Source organism: Magnolia sinica, chromosome 8 (genome assembly GCF_029962835.1).
Source record: "Magnolia sinica isolate HGM2019 chromosome 8, MsV1, whole genome shotgun sequence".
In the NCBI taxonomy this organism is placed as follows: Eukaryota; Viridiplantae; Streptophyta; class Magnoliopsida; order Magnoliales; family Magnoliaceae; genus Magnolia; species Magnolia sinica.
In genome coordinates, this window is record NC_080580.1 from 20,992,660 (window position 1) to 21,012,875 (window position 20,216).

General features: G+C 39.1%; 2 protein-coding genes across 7 annotated transcripts in view; one reads left to right on the forward strand and one right to left on the reverse strand.

Moving 5' to 3' along the window:
- LOC131253056 (uncharacterized) overlaps positions 1-6,274 on the forward strand; it is a 56,683-nt gene extending 50,409 nt beyond the window's left edge. The window contains exons 4-7 of one of the 6 annotated variants that reach the window (XR_009174817.1): positions 1,805-1,920; positions 2,002-2,049; positions 3,005-4,619; positions 5,108-6,274. Coding sequence is in view for 4 of the 6 variants with exons in the window: in XM_058253877.1 (XP_058109860.1) it covers positions 1,805-1,920; positions 2,002-2,049; positions 2,283-2,357 (239 nt within the window). In the remaining 2 variants the exon portion in view is untranslated. Of the gene's footprint in view, positions 1-1,804; positions 1,921-2,001; positions 2,050-2,282; positions 2,643-3,004 lie in introns of those variants that run through there. The other 5 variants (XR_009174818.1, XM_058253877.1, XM_058253878.1 and 2 more) reach the window with 5 other exon arrangements.
- An 8,401-nt stretch (positions 6,275-14,675) lies between these two features.
- On the reverse strand, positions 14,676-15,933 carry LOC131253901 (probable membrane-associated kinase regulator 4). Its single transcript, XM_058255012.1, has one exon. It carries the CDS (start codon positions 15,823-15,825, stop codon positions 14,713-14,715), a length of 1,113 nt encoding a protein of 370 aa, XP_058110995.1. The 5' UTR covers positions 15,826-15,933; the 3' UTR covers positions 14,676-14,712.
- Positions 15,934-20,216: the final 4,283 nt, after the last annotated feature.

The window sequence follows — 20,216 nt, forward strand, 5'->3', positions numbered from 1 at the left end:
TAGAAATAAATCTTATCAGCATTTTAAGATCTGTCCAGACCTTGACCGGCAATTCCTCACTTCCCTCTTGACCAACTTGGGCCACATCCTTTTTTTTTTTCTTTTTTCTTTTTCTTTTTGTTTTTTTTTTTAAAAAACACCGATCAGCAACATGGGCCACATCTGTTGATCCTGCATATGGAGAATTTTTATTTATTTATTTATTTTTGTCTTTCCAGACGTTCTTTCATGTGCTTTCTCTAACATAGTTTGAGGAAAAATTAGATGGTCCTTGACGTGAGGATATGCATAGTATTCTCCGGTTTTCAATTTGTACAGGAGGTGACTACAATTAGGTGATGCAGGCTGTTCGTCTAATGTGAGACAGTCTTGGGGCTTTTCTCAGTTGAATGTGACCATTGCTATACTTCTGTCCTTAACCATCTATTTGCAGGCCATAATTGAATGGTTAGGATCGTCCTCTCAAGGAAATTTCTGGAGCATGGTCCATCCACCGTGGGCCTGAACAGACCAATTGTATGCATCACTGAACTGTGGGTGTAACTTTTACTACCTGAAACAATGTTTATTGTCCGATACTGATAGGCATTGCCCTATACGTACCAGTTTCATCCATGGACAATATGGATGTATTGGCCCATATCAGCCCGAAAAATGGCTATATGGGGTGATAACAGTGCCATAACGGTGGTGAACGATACGATACCCAATTTAAACCTTGAACTGAAAACCAAGGACACTGCATATCGTGGCGTCAAGGGTCCTGCTATTGCTCTTTGTAGAGGGATTTTATCATACTTGGCCTGAGGATTACTTAGTGGCCTCAGTATTCAATCAGAAATGGGACTGTCATTTTGGTGATCCAAATCTCTGACATCCCCTCTTCTTGCCTTAGTTTCAGCTATGAAATAATTACTTGTCATTATTTGGGTGCTCATTCAAGTACCATACGATTTTTTATTTTTATTTTTATTTTTCTTATTTTTCTTATTTTTTTTTTAAACCCTTGCCTTAGACTGCATTTGACTCAGCAATTTCAAGAGCAGAGAAAAATAATCACTGGTTTTGGATATATTTTTCCCTTAATGGAGTTTCCAGAAACCCCAAAATGGGGCTCTTTTATGTTGTAGTTCATATCCATCGACCAGTATCATTTCATAATTTATGGATATTCTATTGAGAGTAGAATCTGAGTAATCATGGATGTTTTCTACAACTGTTACAAGGTCCGACAACAAAGCGCTGTGGGGCCCAAATCTGAGCAATCATGATGTACCTGTGAAATCCACTCCATCCATTGGTTTCGCCAGTTCATGTTATGATGATAGCCCAAAAATTAGGAAGATCCAAGACTAGAGTGGGCCACACCCCAGGAAACAGTGGGGAGGGAAATGCCCACCATTGAAATCTTATTGGGGCTCACCGGGATGTTTATGTGCCATCCAACTTGTTCATAAGGTGATTCTCACCAGGATGAAGGGAAAGCAAAATATCAGGCTGATAAAAAACTTTTGTGGACCCCAATAAGGTTTCAGTGGTGGGTGTTTAGTCCCCACCGTTTCTTGTGCTGTGGCCCACCTGAGTCTTGGATATGGTTAATTTTTGGGCTCTTGTCGTAACCGAAGCTGATGAAACTGATGGATGGAGTGGATTTCACACAGACATCGTGGTGGGTCCTACAGAGCTTTGTGTTGCAGGAACTTCCTCTAACAGATATTGCAGGAAACTCGCATCCAATAATCACGATATTTTTTCTCACAGCCTGAGTCAAACACGGCATTCATGTGTGCAAACTAATTTTCAGATGTTCCAGATACAGACCTCCTGCATGAAGATATTACTCAGCTTTGGTGGGCCGGGAAAGAGCTCATGAGGGACAAACAACTATGTGATTATGTTGGAAAAAATGAGAAAACAAAGGTACCATTATTTCATGTATGATAAAAATCCATGCATCCTTAGTGGCAGACCTCTTACATTATTTGATATCATTGATGACAGATTGTAGTCAGGTTGCACCCACCTGGGTCAGGTCGGACACAACACTCTGTAAGTAGTTAATGCCTGTGATTTATCCAGTTTGTTAGAAATACAACGGAATAAGACAAGCATGCGCGCATGCGCTTATTTTAATGTCTGAATACACCTCCATGGATGGTAAGTTACCATCCACCCCTAGCACATGTTCCGACGTGTCACATGTGTATGACATCCAAGCCGTGCAAAAGGTGGGCCTGTATGAATATCATCTGGTGTGAAAATTAACCTGGTCCACTCCTCAGGTGAGCCACATTGTAGAGCAACAATGGACGGTTTCAATTAGAGCATTAGACCTGCTGACGGTCCTCATTTGGTGATCATGTGTGGCCCTCCAGACGAGTCGACTGATATTTTGCACCAGTTGATTTTCATTGGGGGGGTGGTTTGTATGGAACGTGTATCAGGTGGACAATAATGTACTCTTGAAAGGTCCATGTCATCATTCATACATACATGTGTTTTGTATGTGAGCTGATTCAATGCCTCGAGACTCTAGAGGCACAAACTCCACATTGCTTAATGTACACATGGCATTCATGGGCAATATCCAGACTATAGATTCAGCAGGTTTAATATCAGACAGGCCAAGAAGAAAAAATAAATTCTAACCATTTATCAGTGTTTTACGAAAGGACTCTGGAAGAAATGGCTCACATTCAATAAGAGAAAAGGTTGATTTTAGATGGTTAGGATTATCCTATCAAGGCAATTTTCAGTTAGTGGTCAATCAATACTGGACCCTATGTGATGAGTAGTCCAGATCTTGTCCACGCATGCCATGTGTACAGTAATCAATATGTAGGCATTGTAACTCCTGTGCCTCAAAACCCAAAAACACTGTAAGCTGCTATCTGAACAATGCTTGTCGTACCATTTTAGTAGCATGTGGGTGTTCCTGTATATCTCCACTATCTGATTCTACGTTTAACTGCTTTTCCTTTGTCTATTTCATTTCCTGTATCAGTAAAGCGATTCCAATAACCTGGAAGCAACTGCGATAATGCATTACCCAAAAGAGCCAAAGGCACACTCCACTCAAACATCGCATGCAATCTCTTGGTGTCGGCACCATGTGCCGCATCTCCAAGCATACTGTCTTGTACTCTGCATGCATCTCCCCACTCATTACCTGCTAAAATGGTACTATGAGGTCGAGCTTGGGCCCCACCGTGATGTATGTCGGACATTTGAACCATGCATCAGATGCACCCTCCCATAATGGGATGTGGATTGCGTGGTGACCTTGCCACCGCTAACTTCCATGGTGGCAGGACTCTGTGGGGCCCACTGCGATGTATGTGTTTTTTCCATGCCATCCATCTGTTTTTCCAGCTCATTTTAGGCCGTGACCCCGAAATTGAAACATATCCAAGGCTCACGTGGACCACACTACAAGAAACAGTGGGGATTGAATGCCTACTGTTGAAAACTTCTTGGAGGCCACAAAATTTGTGGATCAAGCTGATTTATGTGTTTTCCCTCCATCTAGGTCTGTGTGACCTGAACAGGTTGGATGACAAATAAACATCACCGTGGGCCCCAGGAAGGTTTTTATAGTGGTTGTTCAATCCCCACTGTTTTCTATGGTTTGGTCCACTTGAGCCTGGATATGCTTCAATTTTGGGCTCATGGCCTACAATGAGCTGGCAAAACGGATGGACGGTGTTGATAACACACATATGTCATGGCAGGCTCCATAGAGTCCTGCCACGATGGAGGTTGGGGGCGGCAGGGTCACCACACAATCTGCGTCCCCATCATGAGCCATGGGCCCATAAATCAAGCCGATCCATGATGTAGGTGGGCTACACCACAAGCAATGTATTCAAAATCAGTTACGTAACCATAACGGCCCGTTATGGGGTCGAAATGGCCGTTACAGGAAAAACAGGCCGTAAAGGCCCTATAACAGTTTTTTCAAAAAAATAAAAAATAAAAAAATTGTGGCCATAACGGCCAATGTAATGGCCCATATCATAACGGTAACAGTGGTGGCTGTTACGGCCACCGTTACTGTTTTGGAATGCGTTGACCACAAAAAATAGTTGAGAGTGGAAGATCACCCATTAAAACCTTCTTGATTGTTTGTGGAGCCCACCGAGATGTGGTTCAAATATCCAGCCCATCATCATGTGCATCCCGATTGTAAAAAATTAGGCCATACCAAAAATCAGGTGGGCCCCACCAAGTGATTTTAGATGTTTTAGGCATGATTTTGTATGTTCCAAATGGTGTGGCCCACTTGAGTTTCGGATACAGCTCATATTTGAGACATCCCTTAACCTGGAGGGGACCCATCAGATGCACGGTTCAAAATGTCCAACACACATCATGGTGGGGCCCATATTAGTTCAACCTTATGGAAAACTCCCATGAGGTCGACCTCATAGTACCTTTTCCCACTATATGCTTTCTTTTCTTTTTGTATGGGAAAGCCTAAGAGAAGACTGTACCCACACTCTTGAATGCACCATTGGTTAACCAAAAAGATTTCAAACATCTGCAACAGCTGAAGTTGTTTTCTTGTGGGATCCTTGTCTATATATGAATTCACCCTCTGAATGGGATTCTGAAAATAAGTGTAAAACCAAATACTTGAAAGCTTTGCCAAGCCCACAAGCATGTACAAGTCAGCTATTGCACATATGCGAGCATGGTGCAAAATCGAAACCATCCATCAGAAGGGTACCACTATGTAGATTCCATCCCAAGAATCAGGGTGGTCCACTGGTCAGGTGGGACCACAATCAACTGAACTAATGTACAGTTGTGAAAAAAAAATAAAAAATCAGCTGAAGTTTTCTAACCCAGCAACTTGTTTCTAAAATCATCACACACCTGCTGAATGTGCCTAACTTTATCATTGGGAACTAACATCTACATGGTGAGGTCCACCTGATGGTTTGCTTGGATATTTCACCTGTCTGCCATGCTGGCCTGTGTGCATTAGCTGGCTTGTACAAAGCGTGTGGGCTTAGAAAAGTTCATGTTTACATCAGGTCATTGTCCACTGCATGTGTGAAAGAAAGAAATGGAATGTGATCACGAGTCTGTTTACTATATACAGGACTAGACTATGCTGTGCCGTTTCTGCCAACCCCCAAGTTGTGGCAACACAACCAGCACATATCGCACGCCAATCACGGCCGTCCAAATAGTTGGCGACATTGTGGGTGGAGCATATAGCCCAAAAATCATGCCGATGGGGGGATAATAACTGCTTGATTTTGCCTGTTGAATATGGACTGTTGAGCACTTTCTAGCTGTCCATTTGATGACCCAAAATTGGATATTTAGGATCGCCTGATTGCCGACATTTTTTAGCTATGCTCATCGACATTGGGATGTAATTCGGACAGTTTGAATTGTCTTGCATGTATTCCGTTGAATAGTAGATGAATTTTCACAACTTTGTTGTCTGTGGCAAATCATACATTGCAATCTCCTTACTCTGGGCCAGAAGTTTGTGAGCTACCGGTTTTCAGTTTGGCAAGTCAGGGCCATTATTCAGTCATCCAAACCGCTAATATGGCGGACCTCACTATGATTGCTCCACCCAACAAATAGACAGCTAAAAAAGAAAATTCTGCAATGGTTCACATTCAACCAAAAAGAAAAAAAGAACCAAATATTCTGTCTATGATGCTTCAATCTGGGGTAGTTTTTGTGCATGGGTCATCCGCTGTGAGCCTCATCATGTCAATGCCTCAGATCACTGCCCAAAACTTTACTTTCTAGCACTGTATAAATTCCTAGATTGCAAGTTTCATAATGTCCTTCTGCTGTATGTTACTTGAAATATCCATGCAGGACTAGAAAGAGGTTATGAAAAGGGCCTACAGGAGAAAGTAGCCAAGGAATCTGCTGTCTCCCCCTTCCTGTTTTTTTTTTTCTTCACCGCTTGTAAATTACCCCTTCTTTACTGGAAGGACCTGCAGTGGAATAAAGTGTTAGAAGATGACAAGGTCCTTGCTGAAAAGCTCTGGTACTCCAAACAAATGCTAAAAGCCATATCGGCAGCCCAGAATCGTGGCGCACATGTGTACAGCCATATTCCATAACAGTATCGGCCAGCTAGCTGGCCGGTTTTATACATGCTTTATCAGCCGTTACAAGATATTATGAAACTGGTGAGGATTTCAAATTTGTATTCATTTTTTGTTTTGGACATGTATTTGATGGTCCAACTGTCCATTGTTTGATAAAAATGTTCTGTTGGGATGTGTTAGCTTCATCTGTTGAAAGTCGACCGAATAAGTATTAATTGTACACAAATCAAGCATGATTTGGTGGATTAGGGGGGAAGTGGATTGTGTCCTGCTCATGGCTGGACAGAAATCGGTCCAGGCAAGACCTCTGTGGGACCCAACATGATGTATGGGTTTTATCCACATCGTTCATCCATTTTTTTCAGATTATTTTATGGTGGGATTCCAAAAAAATGTGGTAGGTCCAAGGCTCAAGTGGACCACACCATGTTGATAATGACGCCCATAGTTGAAACCTTCCTAGGGCCCACTGTGATGTTTATTTGCCATCAAACCTGTTCATAAGTTCACAGAAACATGGATGAAGTGAAAACACAAATGTCAGCTTGATTAAAAAATTCTGTGGCCCCACAACAAGTTTTCAAATATATGAGTTCAATACGTGGTCCACTTGAGCCTTAAATCTTCCACACTTTTGGGCTCAAAAGTCTAAAATGATCTGAAAAAATAGATGAACGGTGTGGATAAAACCATACATCATGGTGCGCGGTTGCTAAAATTAAATATAAATATAAATAAGATTTAAAAAAAAAAAATGAAAATAAGTGATTGGTTTAGCTCTTATTCCAATATTTCCTGAAATGGTACACCCCTATTCTATTCATCAAATTCCACCCAAAATTTGTATTTTAATCATGAAAATAGGCCGAGAATAAGAGAATTTAAAATTAAAAATATTCAAAATAAAAATTTTGTATTTTAATCATTAAAATAGGCCTAGATGTAGATTCAAATTAGCATCTAAGTTTCGTCTATGATTGAAATGAATAAAGAAGTGGAAAAATAAAAGAAATTAAAAAAAAATAATCAAAATGAGTTATTTATGATTGTATCAGCATGTAACAGTTGTATTGGCCCCATGATGGTGTTGATATGTCCTGGTACGGTCCACTTTTTTCATAACGGTCCGTGTGACTGGATTTGCCTTATAAATGGGCCAGGTGATGTTCATGATCAGAACCAACTAATGGTCGGCTTAGATTCTTTACATGTGTGCCATGTTGGCAGATGTGCTGTGTGGGGATATTCATTTGTGTTCCTACAAATTCTACTTTAAAATATCAGGAAGAGTAAAATTGAAATGCCACTATCATCTTTCCTGACATACCCACATGCTTCATTGCTGGTTTTCATTGAAGCAATGCCACAAATGTATGTAGGTGTGTTTTGAGTTTTGGAATAATAGGACATGAAAAATCTAATGGTGGATATTTATTTATGAAATGTTGTTGAATTTTGTTCTGGTAATCGACATGAGGACAGACAAAACGGTTCTAATCAATGTATTTCCAACCATAGCCAAATGATTGTGATATTTGAACAGCGTCTTGGAAATGGTCCATGGTGTGATGTCCACATCATTGATCTGGACTGTCCGTTTTATTTAGCCAATTTGTATGGACCACCATGAATAATCCATCTGATCAATAACATGCAAAATGGATGGTTGAGATTGTTTATAGAAAGATAGATCCAATTATTCATCTGAAGTATCTGTCAGTGAGACTCATCTTGGGTTTCTTGTGGTTCAAATGAATCACTTTGATAAGATGTCATCTGTTCGATTGGGTTGACTCAGCTCGATTGGGTCTCGGATTTGTGTTTTTAAATGTTGAGCCCGGGGTGCAATCTATTGATATGGTGGACCTTACATGCAATGACTATTTTCAATCAGATGATACTAGCCATCTGCTGAAGATGGACAATTGAAAACAACGGTTGGCATTTGACTGGGCCCAAATGGGTGAGCTGAGATAATCTGTTTTCCATCACATGGGGACCTACTATATGAAGGATTCAGATTGCCAGATGGTGGGCCCCACATATACTGTTTGATGGGCACAGCTGATGCTGGACTGGTCATTGTATATTTTCTCATCACTGAGTTTATAGGGAGTGGATTAGGTGTTACCAGAGTGACAGCTTAGTGGGTGTTTCCCTTACTGTGGGGCCTACCTTGATGGTGTGTTGTATATCCATGCCGTCCATCCGTTTATCCAGACCATTTTAGGATGTGGTGCCAAAAATTAATCAGATCCAAATCTCAGGTGGACCACACCACAGGAAACAGTGGTGATTGAGTCCTTTACCATTAAAATTTCCAAAGGGCCTATCGTTCGTAATATTTATTTACCATCCAGCGTATTGATTATGTCAAGAAGACCTGGATGAAGGGAAAATACAAAGATCAGCTTGAGCCAAGACTTTTGTGGCACATAAAAAGTTTTTAATGGTCATTTATCACTGTTTCTAGTGGTATAGTCCACTTGAGATTTGGATCTTCCGAAGGTTTTGGATCACATTCTAAAATGAGATGGAAAAATAAATGGACAGTATGGATATACAAAAATTACATCAAGGTGGCCCACACGGTTGCGCTAACACCCACTAAGGTGTTACATTACATGGATAATCGCTAATCCGCTTGGTGTTTACACCTCTGAGAAAAAAATCAGCACAACCTGTTGAGTCAACTTAATCAAAATCATTAAGATTTAATAAAAACTCAATACAATTAAGACTCAAATACAATATATATCAAAAAGGTCATTACGTAAAGGTAACGATGACAACCATTACATATTATTACAACGGCAAACAACTATTATAGAAAAAATGACCCAATCGATGCACTTAAAGGTTGTAATATCTCTAGAATAATATGTTATGGGGCAAATATCGGCTTTATGACTTATTTTTAAAAAAAAATTTATTTTATGTTACAGAGTAAATATAGGTTTTTCAAGTTTTTTTTTTTTTTTAATAATAAAAAGTCTATAACAGCTGTTATTGTGACCCGTGTCCCAGAGTAAAAGTAACGGTGGTGGCTGTTATAACTACTTATGCTATTATGGAATACCTTGACCAAAAAGAAAAAAGAAAAAACTGAGTTACTCAACTTGTCCCGACTCAACTCGAATTCATGAGTTTTAAAAGTATGGTTTATGAGACACCTACACCTACCTAACAAACCTCTTTTTTAAGTCCAATCAGTTAAATGATCATCAGTAGAACAATCATCTTCTTCAAGTGATTATTATTCCATTTCTAATAGAGATGTGATGTAAGCAAAAACAAAAGAAACCCACATATATTAATGGAAGGAAGAAAAAGCAATCCTTGTTTTATATGGACACAAACAGCGTAAGTGCCAAACAGCATTAGTATGGCTTTTGTTTTGTTTTAGCTTTGCTTTCTCGCTACTCTTGTCAACCCTTTCACTGACATGCTTACTTAGTTTATGGTTTTGGTTTTCCACCTTTGCAAAAACCAAAAGTGATTTTAGATGAATGGCTGTTTGTCTGCACTCAAATTCAAGAAAATCATATTTTCTTTTAAGTGGGTTTCATCCAAACATTATTAAGAGCTGTAGAGGCAGACAAGTTGATTTTTCTAATCACTGTCGTTATCCATGTCTTCATTATTTATAATTTCTCCAACAAAGTGGTATTATATGGTCCTTGGCCCCATTAATCCGTTTCGAGTGATCCTAACCGTCTGATTGTAGCCAACAGGTCACATTTCAGTGGATGGTCAGTTGCAATGGTTGGGATCATCCGAATCAAGAGATACTTGGGGCATCTCTCTAATCTACAACAATGGTCGGCCGTGAACCGTTTGGATCATTGAAAGGTCAGTCCACATGTACAGGTTTGCTTGATGGACCGCCATTCATTTTTAAAACATATGTTTTTCTTTTGTATAATGTGGGATTGGTTTTAAAAACCTCACATTGCTAGTTAAAGTATATCCTGAAATGGAGATGGCCCACTTGCATCAGGGACAGCTAAGCCACAGAGATCTTTCCATTTTTACATGGGTGATTATAGATTCTATCTCCTTTAATCAAGTCTCTTCTCTTTGGTTGTTGTGTTAGAACCATTCCTGATTGAAATATCATGGTGATAGTAAAATGAATTTACAAGTGAAAACCATCAATCGGGTCATGTGGACCATCTAACCTTTATAGAGATTATATTAACAACTAATGCTGGAAAAGGATTCTCTGTTAAAGCATTTCTTATGCTCATCATTGTATCCAGCATGGTATATGTGGCATCCATGTATTGGATGTGGGCCACTCATCAGGTCGGCCCCACTGCCATAGCCCAAATATTGAACTCTTGAAAGCTGGGGGCGGGGATTAGGTGAGCCAGGGGTAACAGCTTAGTGGGTGAGACCCTGACTGTGGGCCCCCCCTCAATGTGTGTTGTAAATCTACGCTATCCATCCGTTTTGTTGGATTATCTTAGGGCATGGTCCTGAAAACTGAGGCAGATACAAATCTCAGGTGGATCACACACCAGGGATTGAATTCCCTATATTAAAAACTTCCTAGAGCCACCTTGTATGTGTTGTATATCCACTCTGTCTATTAATTTTGCCAGTTCACTTTAGGCATGGTCCAAACAATGAGGCATATCCAAATCTCGGGTGAATCACATGACAGGAAAATACTGGTGATTGGGTGCCCACGGTTAACAACTTCATAGAGCCCACTGTAATGTTTATTTGCCATCTCAAAAGTGGTTTCACTTAAGAATCACATACACAAATGCGATATAAAAGGCGGATATCATTCGAAAGATACGTTATCAAGGTACAACACGTGTAACTTTTAATGGACACAGAAAGCTTCCTAAGTTCAGCCGATGCTACATTTTCCCCAATATAAAATATGCACAATATGGCCACTCCAAATTAGAAATAAATCCACATAAAAATAATAAAAAATTGGGACAAATTGATGATTTTTCGGAGGCAATAAAAAATAGAAGTAAATAATGAAAAGCCCAACCATAATTAAATGCAAATCATATGCCATGACAATATACATCGAGGAATCCATATCCTACTAGACATGATCGCTATGTCATCAAAGATTTACAAGGAAACTACAACATGGCCATTGCCTCTCAAAAGTATATAAAAGTGGCACTTGACGGAGAGTTTGGGGGCCTCACCACACGCAATTAATGACGCGGGGGAGGACGTGATGAGGTCGATCACCGTCTTTGTCAATCGATAAACACCTTGAACCCATGAGGCACTTTTGAATCCAGAAGAAGTTTCTCAAATTCACGAGAGAAATAAAAGAACTTTTAAGAAAAGTTATTAATAAAATTATTGATACCGAAAAAAAAGAATAAAAAAGAAAAAGAAAAAAAGAAGAAGAAGAGAGTTTAGCATGCTTAAATAACCTTAAACAAATCCTAAAATCATAAGTCATAATCAAATTAGGAAATAAATTCTAAAAAAATGGTAAAATTTTATCATTTGTCGACCTATTGAGTTAACAAGTCGAAACAATAAAAAAGTGTCCAGATATTTAAACTAAAAATTTTGTGATTTTCAATTTATCAACCTGATCTGTTGACCTATCGAACAATATTTTGACCCATCTAAATTGATAGAAATCAGCTAGCAAGCAATTTTGAATTTCTAGTAGAATTTTGACTTGTTGAAACTATGCTAAATTTTCTTGATTATTTCTTGGGCTTCTTTCGATGTATGTGTGTTTGGTATGTACTTGATTCTCGTTGTACATCAATCAATCTCTTTACATGCAACACTGCCTATCTTTAGTTTTGCTTCTTAACTTGGACGCTCCACTTCTTTCCAACCATGTGACAGTAAGTCCAAAGCCCCTTAAATTACCTTAGATTTGTTGCTATCTAGCGCAATTACTGTAGTACACCCTATGAGTAGCTTAAATATCAATGACCACCGTTGTTAAATCTCTTATCAGTGAGTTTTTATTTAGTAGACCATCAGTTATATCTTGCTGACTTCACACCACAATTGTCTTACGATCGTTTGATCTTTTTCCACTATTGTATTTTGCGAGCACAAGCAGCCTTAGGTATCTATTGTCTTCTCCGCTTTCAGTATTTATTTCCACTATTTATGTTGCTCTAACATCCAAATTAAAAGGTAAAATTTTAAATTCCTTATCTCAAGGTAAAAAAATATCATTTCCAAGGATCGATTCTTCCCTTCTTAAATCACTGTAACAATTGGATGTTGAATTGATTCGAATCAAATTAGACTTAAAAATGTTTGATCATAATTCGGCTAGCTTGGCACATGGGTTTAATTGATTTGAATCAGATGCGACTCTAAAATGTCACCCAGTATTCCTACTCACACATGTTTGACGAAATTCATGCACTTAATAACACACGTGACCATTCAAATTGAACAAAAACACCTCTAAGCAATTTTTGCGTGTGCTATAATACATCAACAATGCTGCCTACCTGATGGATGGTTCAAATCATATTATAGACATGGCTGTTCGGTGCTTAATGCAGCGTTATTTGATCGGTGGTGGAGAGAGAGTTTTAGTGCTGGGATGAGTCAGTCCTTTTCTTCTTTTTTTTTTTGTTGGGTACTCAAAAATTGTAAATTTGGCACACGTGTAACTCAAATTAAACCGTCCAAAAATTGGACCCCCACTGTAGATAGGTCATGAACCGAAAACTAGATTGATTGCTTGATCCTAGCATCTGATTAATGAACATTTGTTTGCTGAATTTTGGACCGTTAGCTATTTTTCATGTTGACGGTCCATCAGATATCCACAAATTGGCTACTTGCTTGTTCATGGACCATCTATCGTGGGTCGCATGATTTGGACAATTTAACTGAGTTATATGTATGCCACGTGTACAATCTTTGTCTTCATGAGTATGAACCATCACACATGTATCCAAGCTTCCGTCCATCTGTGTACGAGCTAGTCTTGCTGCCAAAAGACCCACTAATTTATGGGTAGACTACGAAGTGGAAACTATTGCCTAATGGCATGCAATCTGGATCGTCCAAAATAGCAGCCCCTTTTTAAAATGGTCGTAGCTGAAAACCAAACTGATCAGACTGTGCTAAACCATCTGATTTCATCTGTTGACTTTGGACAGCTGATGTTTTTCTTTTTACAGTACATTTGAGAGACTAGAGGATAGTTTGCTCCATCCACAAGAGGGAGCATGTTTTAGACGGTTCGGATTAGAAGATGATTTTGCCACAATTAAGTAGTGGCAAACGCACATTGTAGTGCAGCTGAGTAATCTAGTGTGGATCATAATTATAAACTGTGTCTGGAAGATAAATGATTCAGTGCTGCAAGAGCACTGTAGTTATAGTGCTCCTACTTGCACAGGGACGACTGGAAAATCGAGGCAGTCAATCTGGACCGTCCATTAGGTCTAGAACACATTCCATGTGCTGAAACTAGGATCACACCAAGCAGATTGATTTATAAGCATCTAATCAATTAGCCAATATAATGGACGGGCAGGATCATTTATATAAAATAAACCTAATCAACAAGTGAGCCAACTATTTTCTGAAGCACATCATGGATTGCATATGGTTCTAAACAATCACTTTATCAGGAAATCCTGACTATCCCATCCATGGATTGGAAAAAGAATGGCTGAGTTTTTTTTTTTCATGGTAAGCCCATGATGTGTGTGCAAGATCTAATGGACCATCAATATCAAGCAATTGGACTATGCAAGTAGTAGCACTATAAATTATAGTGGCATAGAGTACTAGAAATCTATCCTTGTGGAAAGGTGGACCATTTATCCTTGTGGAAAGGTGGGCCATATGAATATCTTTTTCAGCTCTTGTTCTTTCAATTAATTTTGTTTTCTTTCAATCTTGGGGCCAACAGCTTAAAAGCGTTTGCTTAAAAGGTCTCATGGACAGAATTCCCTCTTTTTCATGAAGAAGAAGCAGGAGAGAGAGAGAGAGAGAGAGAGAGAGAGAGAGAGAGAGAGCTGGTGAGAGTCCTCAGAATAGAAAATGAACTAAATATCATAAAAAAAAAAAATAATAATAATAATAAAAAAGCCCCATTGAAGATTAAAACAAAAGACCTGTAGAAGATAATAATAATAATAATAATAATAAGGGTAGGAGAGAGAGAGAGAGAGAGAGAGAGAGAGAGAGAGAGAGAGAGAGAGAGAGAGAGAGAGAGAGAGAGACCCACTGAGAGTCTTATTCCTCAAGATAGAAAATAAACTACATGTCGGAAAAAAAAAATTCCAAAAAAAAAAAAAAAAAGAGGGGAGAGAGAGGTCCAGTTGAGACTCCTAAAAATAGAAATTAAATAAACTATATATCAGAAAAAAATTCAAAAAAATTCTGAGAGAGAGAGAGAGAGAGAGAGAGAGAGAGAGAGAGAGAGAGAGAGAGAGAGAGAGAGATTATGTGGGCTATTTCCAAAGAGAGGCAAGAGGGTTTTATTTGAATTGAATAAAAAACCATACAAGAACCATCCATTTGTTTGATTTGAATAAAAACATACCAAAATTATAGTAATTGTAATAATAATAGAAGAAGAAGAAAAATCACATGTTCCAATCAAAATACTGAAATGCGTCTTTTTCCATATTCATCCTCTGCACATTCCTGGCCATTCCTGATTCTCAAAACTCCTAGAAGCAGATAATGAACCAAACCCAACATCACTTACACTCTTCCTTGTACAAAACAGCTGCTGTGATTGCTTACAATGAGCAATAGCCCCTTGGATTGAGCTTTCTACTTCTGAATTCACACTACTACTCCTTTTCAGCAACTGCATTCCATAAGACCCTTTTGAATTCTCACTTGAAACTGAGCAAGAAGAAGAAGAAGAAGAAGAAGAAGAAGAAGAAGAAGAAGAGGAGCTCGATGAAGACGACGATGTAGATTTAGTCCCTGAGTTCTGTTTGATCACACCTGAGAATGACCTTCTGTGGGTCCCAGCATCTTCGCCGCTGCTCATCTTCTCTTTCTCATTGGTCATGGCAGTCGCCGACGCTTGATATCTCTCTCTTTGAATTTGCCCAAATGGGCTCCTTTTCACCACCTTCACGTACTTATTCAAACACTCCTTGGCCTTGGAAACTGTATATTCATTGCTGTTTCTCGCTGCATCAGCACACGATTCATCTGAGCACCCGGACTTACTGAAAAGAGATCTGAAGTAGGCCCTTGATGCCTTGAGTTTCAGACTCAATGAGGATTGCTTGATCAGTTTGAGTTTCTTGGACCATGACTTCTTGGCGTGACCGTCCATGAAGCTGGTATTATCCGCGGAGGCGGCGCATTCGTAGAAATACTCTTCTGGGGAGAGCTCTCTACTCACGTTGCATGAATCGGCCGGCGATATGTTGCATGATTCAAATGGGGTTGTAAAAGCAGTTGGGGTGGTGTGAATTTCTTCAAAAGAGGGTGTGATTTGTTCATGGGAGGTGTTTGAGGTTTGTAGGAGCATCTGGACCATTTGTAAACGTGGAGGGAGGTGGAGAGGGAGGAGCTTGCCTTTGTAGAAGAGCTCATCAGCTGGGGAGGTGGTGGAGTCTATTTCAAGTGGGTTGGAGGACATTTGGAATTCAAATTCTCTGCTGGAATGTGGAGGGGAGATGGAGTAGCATAGGAAGGTGGTGGTGGAGCTGATGTCCATGTCTATGTACTCATCATCTGTTGCTTGATCACATTGAAAGAGGGGATTTCTAGCCATCTTATGTGATTAAAAGCTCTCTCTCTCTCTCTCTCTCTCTCTCTCTCTCTCTCTCTCTCTCTTCTGAAGGGGGTATGGAGAGATTGGTTTGAGAAAAAAAGAGGGGAGGAGGCATCCTTTAAAGTGGGGAAGGTGCCAAATGAGAAAAAGATTATAGGAATTGTCAGAAACATGGAGATTTTTGGATGAATCCAAATAACAGAAATCAGAAAATAATGGGGCTTTTCACTTAGGTCATGTGGGCCACAACCCTCCTCATGTGACCCATATCTTGGTTCTTTGTATTCTCTATCTTCTCTTTTTTATTTTTGAATTGATTTTGTGTGGCTCATCTCTAAGTGCTTTTCTCTTTTATATTACTTGAACTATGTACTGTACTGTTTTCTTGGGAGCCACCATCTTACCCTCCCCCATTGATAGATACACCCCCTTCTCTCGAATTTTGGTGATGCAATGGTATAAAGCTCTACTATTGTATTTTATATTTACTTCAATTATATGACCCAAAGTTTTAAATACTCAAAAAAACTCTACTCAACTGGACCACATTTTAGCAAGACCCGAGAAAAACTCATTCCAGTCACAATTGAGTCAAAACTCAAGAGAACTCGACCAGGACTTGGAAGAAAAAAAAAACACTCATAAAAAATCTCAAAAAACTCGAGCCACTGTTAGACTAAAATTGTGGAATTTAAGTGACTGATTTATACATCAATGATGAAGATCAGATAGATTATAATTATAAGCTAAAATGATTGTACCTTCTTGGAAAACCATTAGTATGTCCCTAGATCTTCTGCACCTTACATACGTAAGGAAACCGTTTTAAGAGATTGTGGTTTTGTATATGTTGGTGAGGGGATCAAGATCATAAATATTAGGGGACCACGGAAGCATATAGAGATGAATTAAGCCAAGTAATCCAATAGCAACAATCAATCACAATCATAAAGTCTCTGAATTTAATATGGAAAAATACTTTTAGGAAAAAATCACGGCACAAAGTAACATATATCACTATGAAAGTAGAAATTACAAGAGATAGAGAATACCCGATTCAAACAAACCGCGAATCTCCTCTTACAAGCCCTTGAAAACCCTGTGAATGAATTAGAAAGCTCTGAAATACACCTAATCCCGATTATACCCATATTTATAATAAAAAAATTAAATCCAGCAGATACGCAACTTAGTGTAACTCTGTGCATACGTTCGATGGAACCCTCGATACGACTTCGATGTTATCAATCCCACTTCGATTGCATCGAACTAACACCAAAACATTTCAATGATTAATCATGAAATTTTCAAATTTTTTAGATGACATCGAGCAAACCTTTGATGTCATTGAAACTAACTTCGATGGCATGGAATAACCTTTAATGGCATCGAGAAGGACACCAAAGTGTCCAGCGACCATCATGAGAAAAGTGTCTAGCGACCATCATGAGAAGGACATCAAACTATCATTAACAAGCATGTTGAATTACAAATTTAAGACATCAATAAAAAATAAAAATATAGATGATGGTGGGAAGAAGTTGAGCCTATCACAACTTGTTCCTTTCTCAAAATCCCACATGATTAAGAGTTTTATGTTTATCGAAATTGCTATGATAGAGAACACACCATGAGTATAATTGTCCCAGACCTACATGTAATAATCATGTACATAGTGGGGCCATCGGTATGCTTATCAAAGTTATTCAGTCATATGATCTAGCCCAATGATCATGTCGGGGCCAATCAAATAGAGATCTCACAGGTACAACTCAAATATTATTTATACTTTTAAATATTAAATATTACTGAAAGCTCGGGAAAGTTTTGGAGTCGACTCAACTCGACTGGTTTTTTTAGGCCAGTTTGAACTATGATCTGATACATATACTCTTTTGGTTTTTCTTTTCTTTTCTTTTTTTATTTTTTGAGATCCTCTACTTCTAGCCACTCTCTTGTTGATAGATACATCCTTTCTTACTACTTTTAGTGATACAATAGTACCAAATTTTATCATGATATTATCAAAATTTGAGAGAAAATGATGTAGTTATCAACTAGGTGGGTGTACATGTCAATTACATATCTTAAATTTCTGGTTTTGGAACATGCAGTGGGCTGTAAGAGCAAATCCCTAGGTTTGCTGTTAAGTGACAACTGGGGTAAATAAGCTCATTAGAATCAAGAAAAGAAGTAATCCAGTGCTCTAGTGGCACTATAAGTTTCGTGCCCCTCAAGTCGCATTGGGACACATGGACGGTCCAATTGATCAATCTGGACTGTTTATTAGGTCCAGAATCTCATTTTATGAGCCTAAAGGGTTTAGGGCTATCAAAGGTGTGTGTGTGTGTGTGTGCGTGTGTGTGTGAGAGAGAGAGAGAGAGAGAGAGAGAGAGAGAGAGAGAGAGAGAGAGAGACAGAGAGAGAGAGAGAGAGAGAGAGAGAGAGAGAGAGAGAGAGAGAGAGAGAGAGAGAGAGAGAGAGAGAGAGAGAGAGAGAGAGAGAGAGAGAGAGAGAGAGATCTCAATCATCTGAGCCATCTATTTGTTGAGGCCATCATGGATCGTTTATGGTTTTAAAGAGTCATTTTATCAGGCAATCCTCACTGTTCCATCTGCATCTGGAATGAGAGAATGGATGGCTAAAAAAAAAAAAAAACAGGCCAACTTATAAACCGGTTTAGATCATCTCATGTATTTTTATGGAAACGGATTGGCTACTCCTCGTGCCACCAGCCCCGTGGCTGATGGTCGGTGCTCTGTGGGCCCCACCATGATCAGAGGGATATAAATCTCAGGTGGACCCACCACAGGAAAACAATAGTGATAGGATATCCACCATTAAAATACTCCTAAGGCCCACTGTTTATTTGACATCCAATCTGTTGATTAGGTCATACAGACCAAGATGAAGGGAAAAAACAAATATCAGCTTGATCTAAAACTTTTATGGCCCCCAAAAAGTTTTTAATGGTAGAAGTTCATTCAACAATGTTTCGTAATGTGGTCCAATTGGGATATATCTCATTTTTGGTCTTATACCATAAAATGATCTATAAAAATAGATGGACGGCATGGATGAAACACATACATCATGGTCCGATTCCTATTTTTATGGGCTAGACTGTTGACAAATGTGAATGTGTGCACGCAAACGTAGTCTCCCTTAACAATTGTAAAAGATCTAGTCAGACATGAAGAACGGTTAAACTGAGGCCGGCTTCTTCAGCTAACGACAGAAATTAACCCCAAGGGCAAAATTCCTAAATGGATATAAATACAGTGCTACAGTACTGTATGCACGGCGATCTAACGGCCAATGGCAATCAAGCCTCTTTCGTTCTATTATTCTCCATAGACAACAATTTTTATTTTTTAAAATTTTTTAATTTTTATGATGATTGAAGGGATGGACGGTCCATATCAATCAATTGGATTGTCAACGTGTCTCCCAGCAACTAGGAGCACTGTTACACACTGGATTAAAAAATGTGGATGATACTCCCACAGTAGGGTTTTGTGTGTGTGTGTGGTTAAGATAGAATGAGATGAGTCGTAGTTGGTGGTGGCCCATAATCAGGAACGTTCGTCTGGTGGGCTTTACCATGGATTAGCCATACCTAAAAACTCCTATTAGTTGCACCATCCTAACCATGCTATTGATGTCCTGAAAATGAATGGTTGAAAAGAAAATTTCAGCAATGGTCCAAAATCAACGAGCAAAAGATCTTCGACAGGATGGATTGGATGGTGTTGAGCTATGCCTAATCCACTGTGGGGCCCTCTGGATGAACAGTCTGAAATGCTCTGGCCTCGGTCAGTCTCATCTTGTTTGGTTGTGAGATATGTCCACGTAGTACCACGGAGCGCTTAAGATGAGGAAAGATTCATTGCATTGCGTGTGCATAAAACATTCCGTATACAACATGTAGACTGAAATTTTGGTGTATTCTGTGTTTGCACCCATCCATCTAATCACTCCCAAGATGTCGCGTTGAGTAGGGCCCACCACCTAGTCCAAGTATGGATTTTCTCAGGTGGGCCCACTCCCACTATCCGATTGGTCAAAATCAAACGGTGGTCAAGAGTTCAGTCGGTAGGAATTTTTGGATAGGTAAATTTGTAATTATGAAAATTTAGAATTAAAATTAATTGTAAAAATAAATTTTAAAAATAAAAAATTTGAATAAGGGATAATTTAGAAATTTTATTTGATTTAAAGTGCAACGAAAGCCACTCGGCTTGAAATTGATTTGTCCTTCTTTAAATGATGTTCGTAATGCAACGAGAATACTAGACAATCAATCTCGAGGATATCCTGTCTCATCACATCGGCTCACTTGATGTACGAAAACTCGAACCATCACCGTGTATCTAATTCAAAAAATGAAC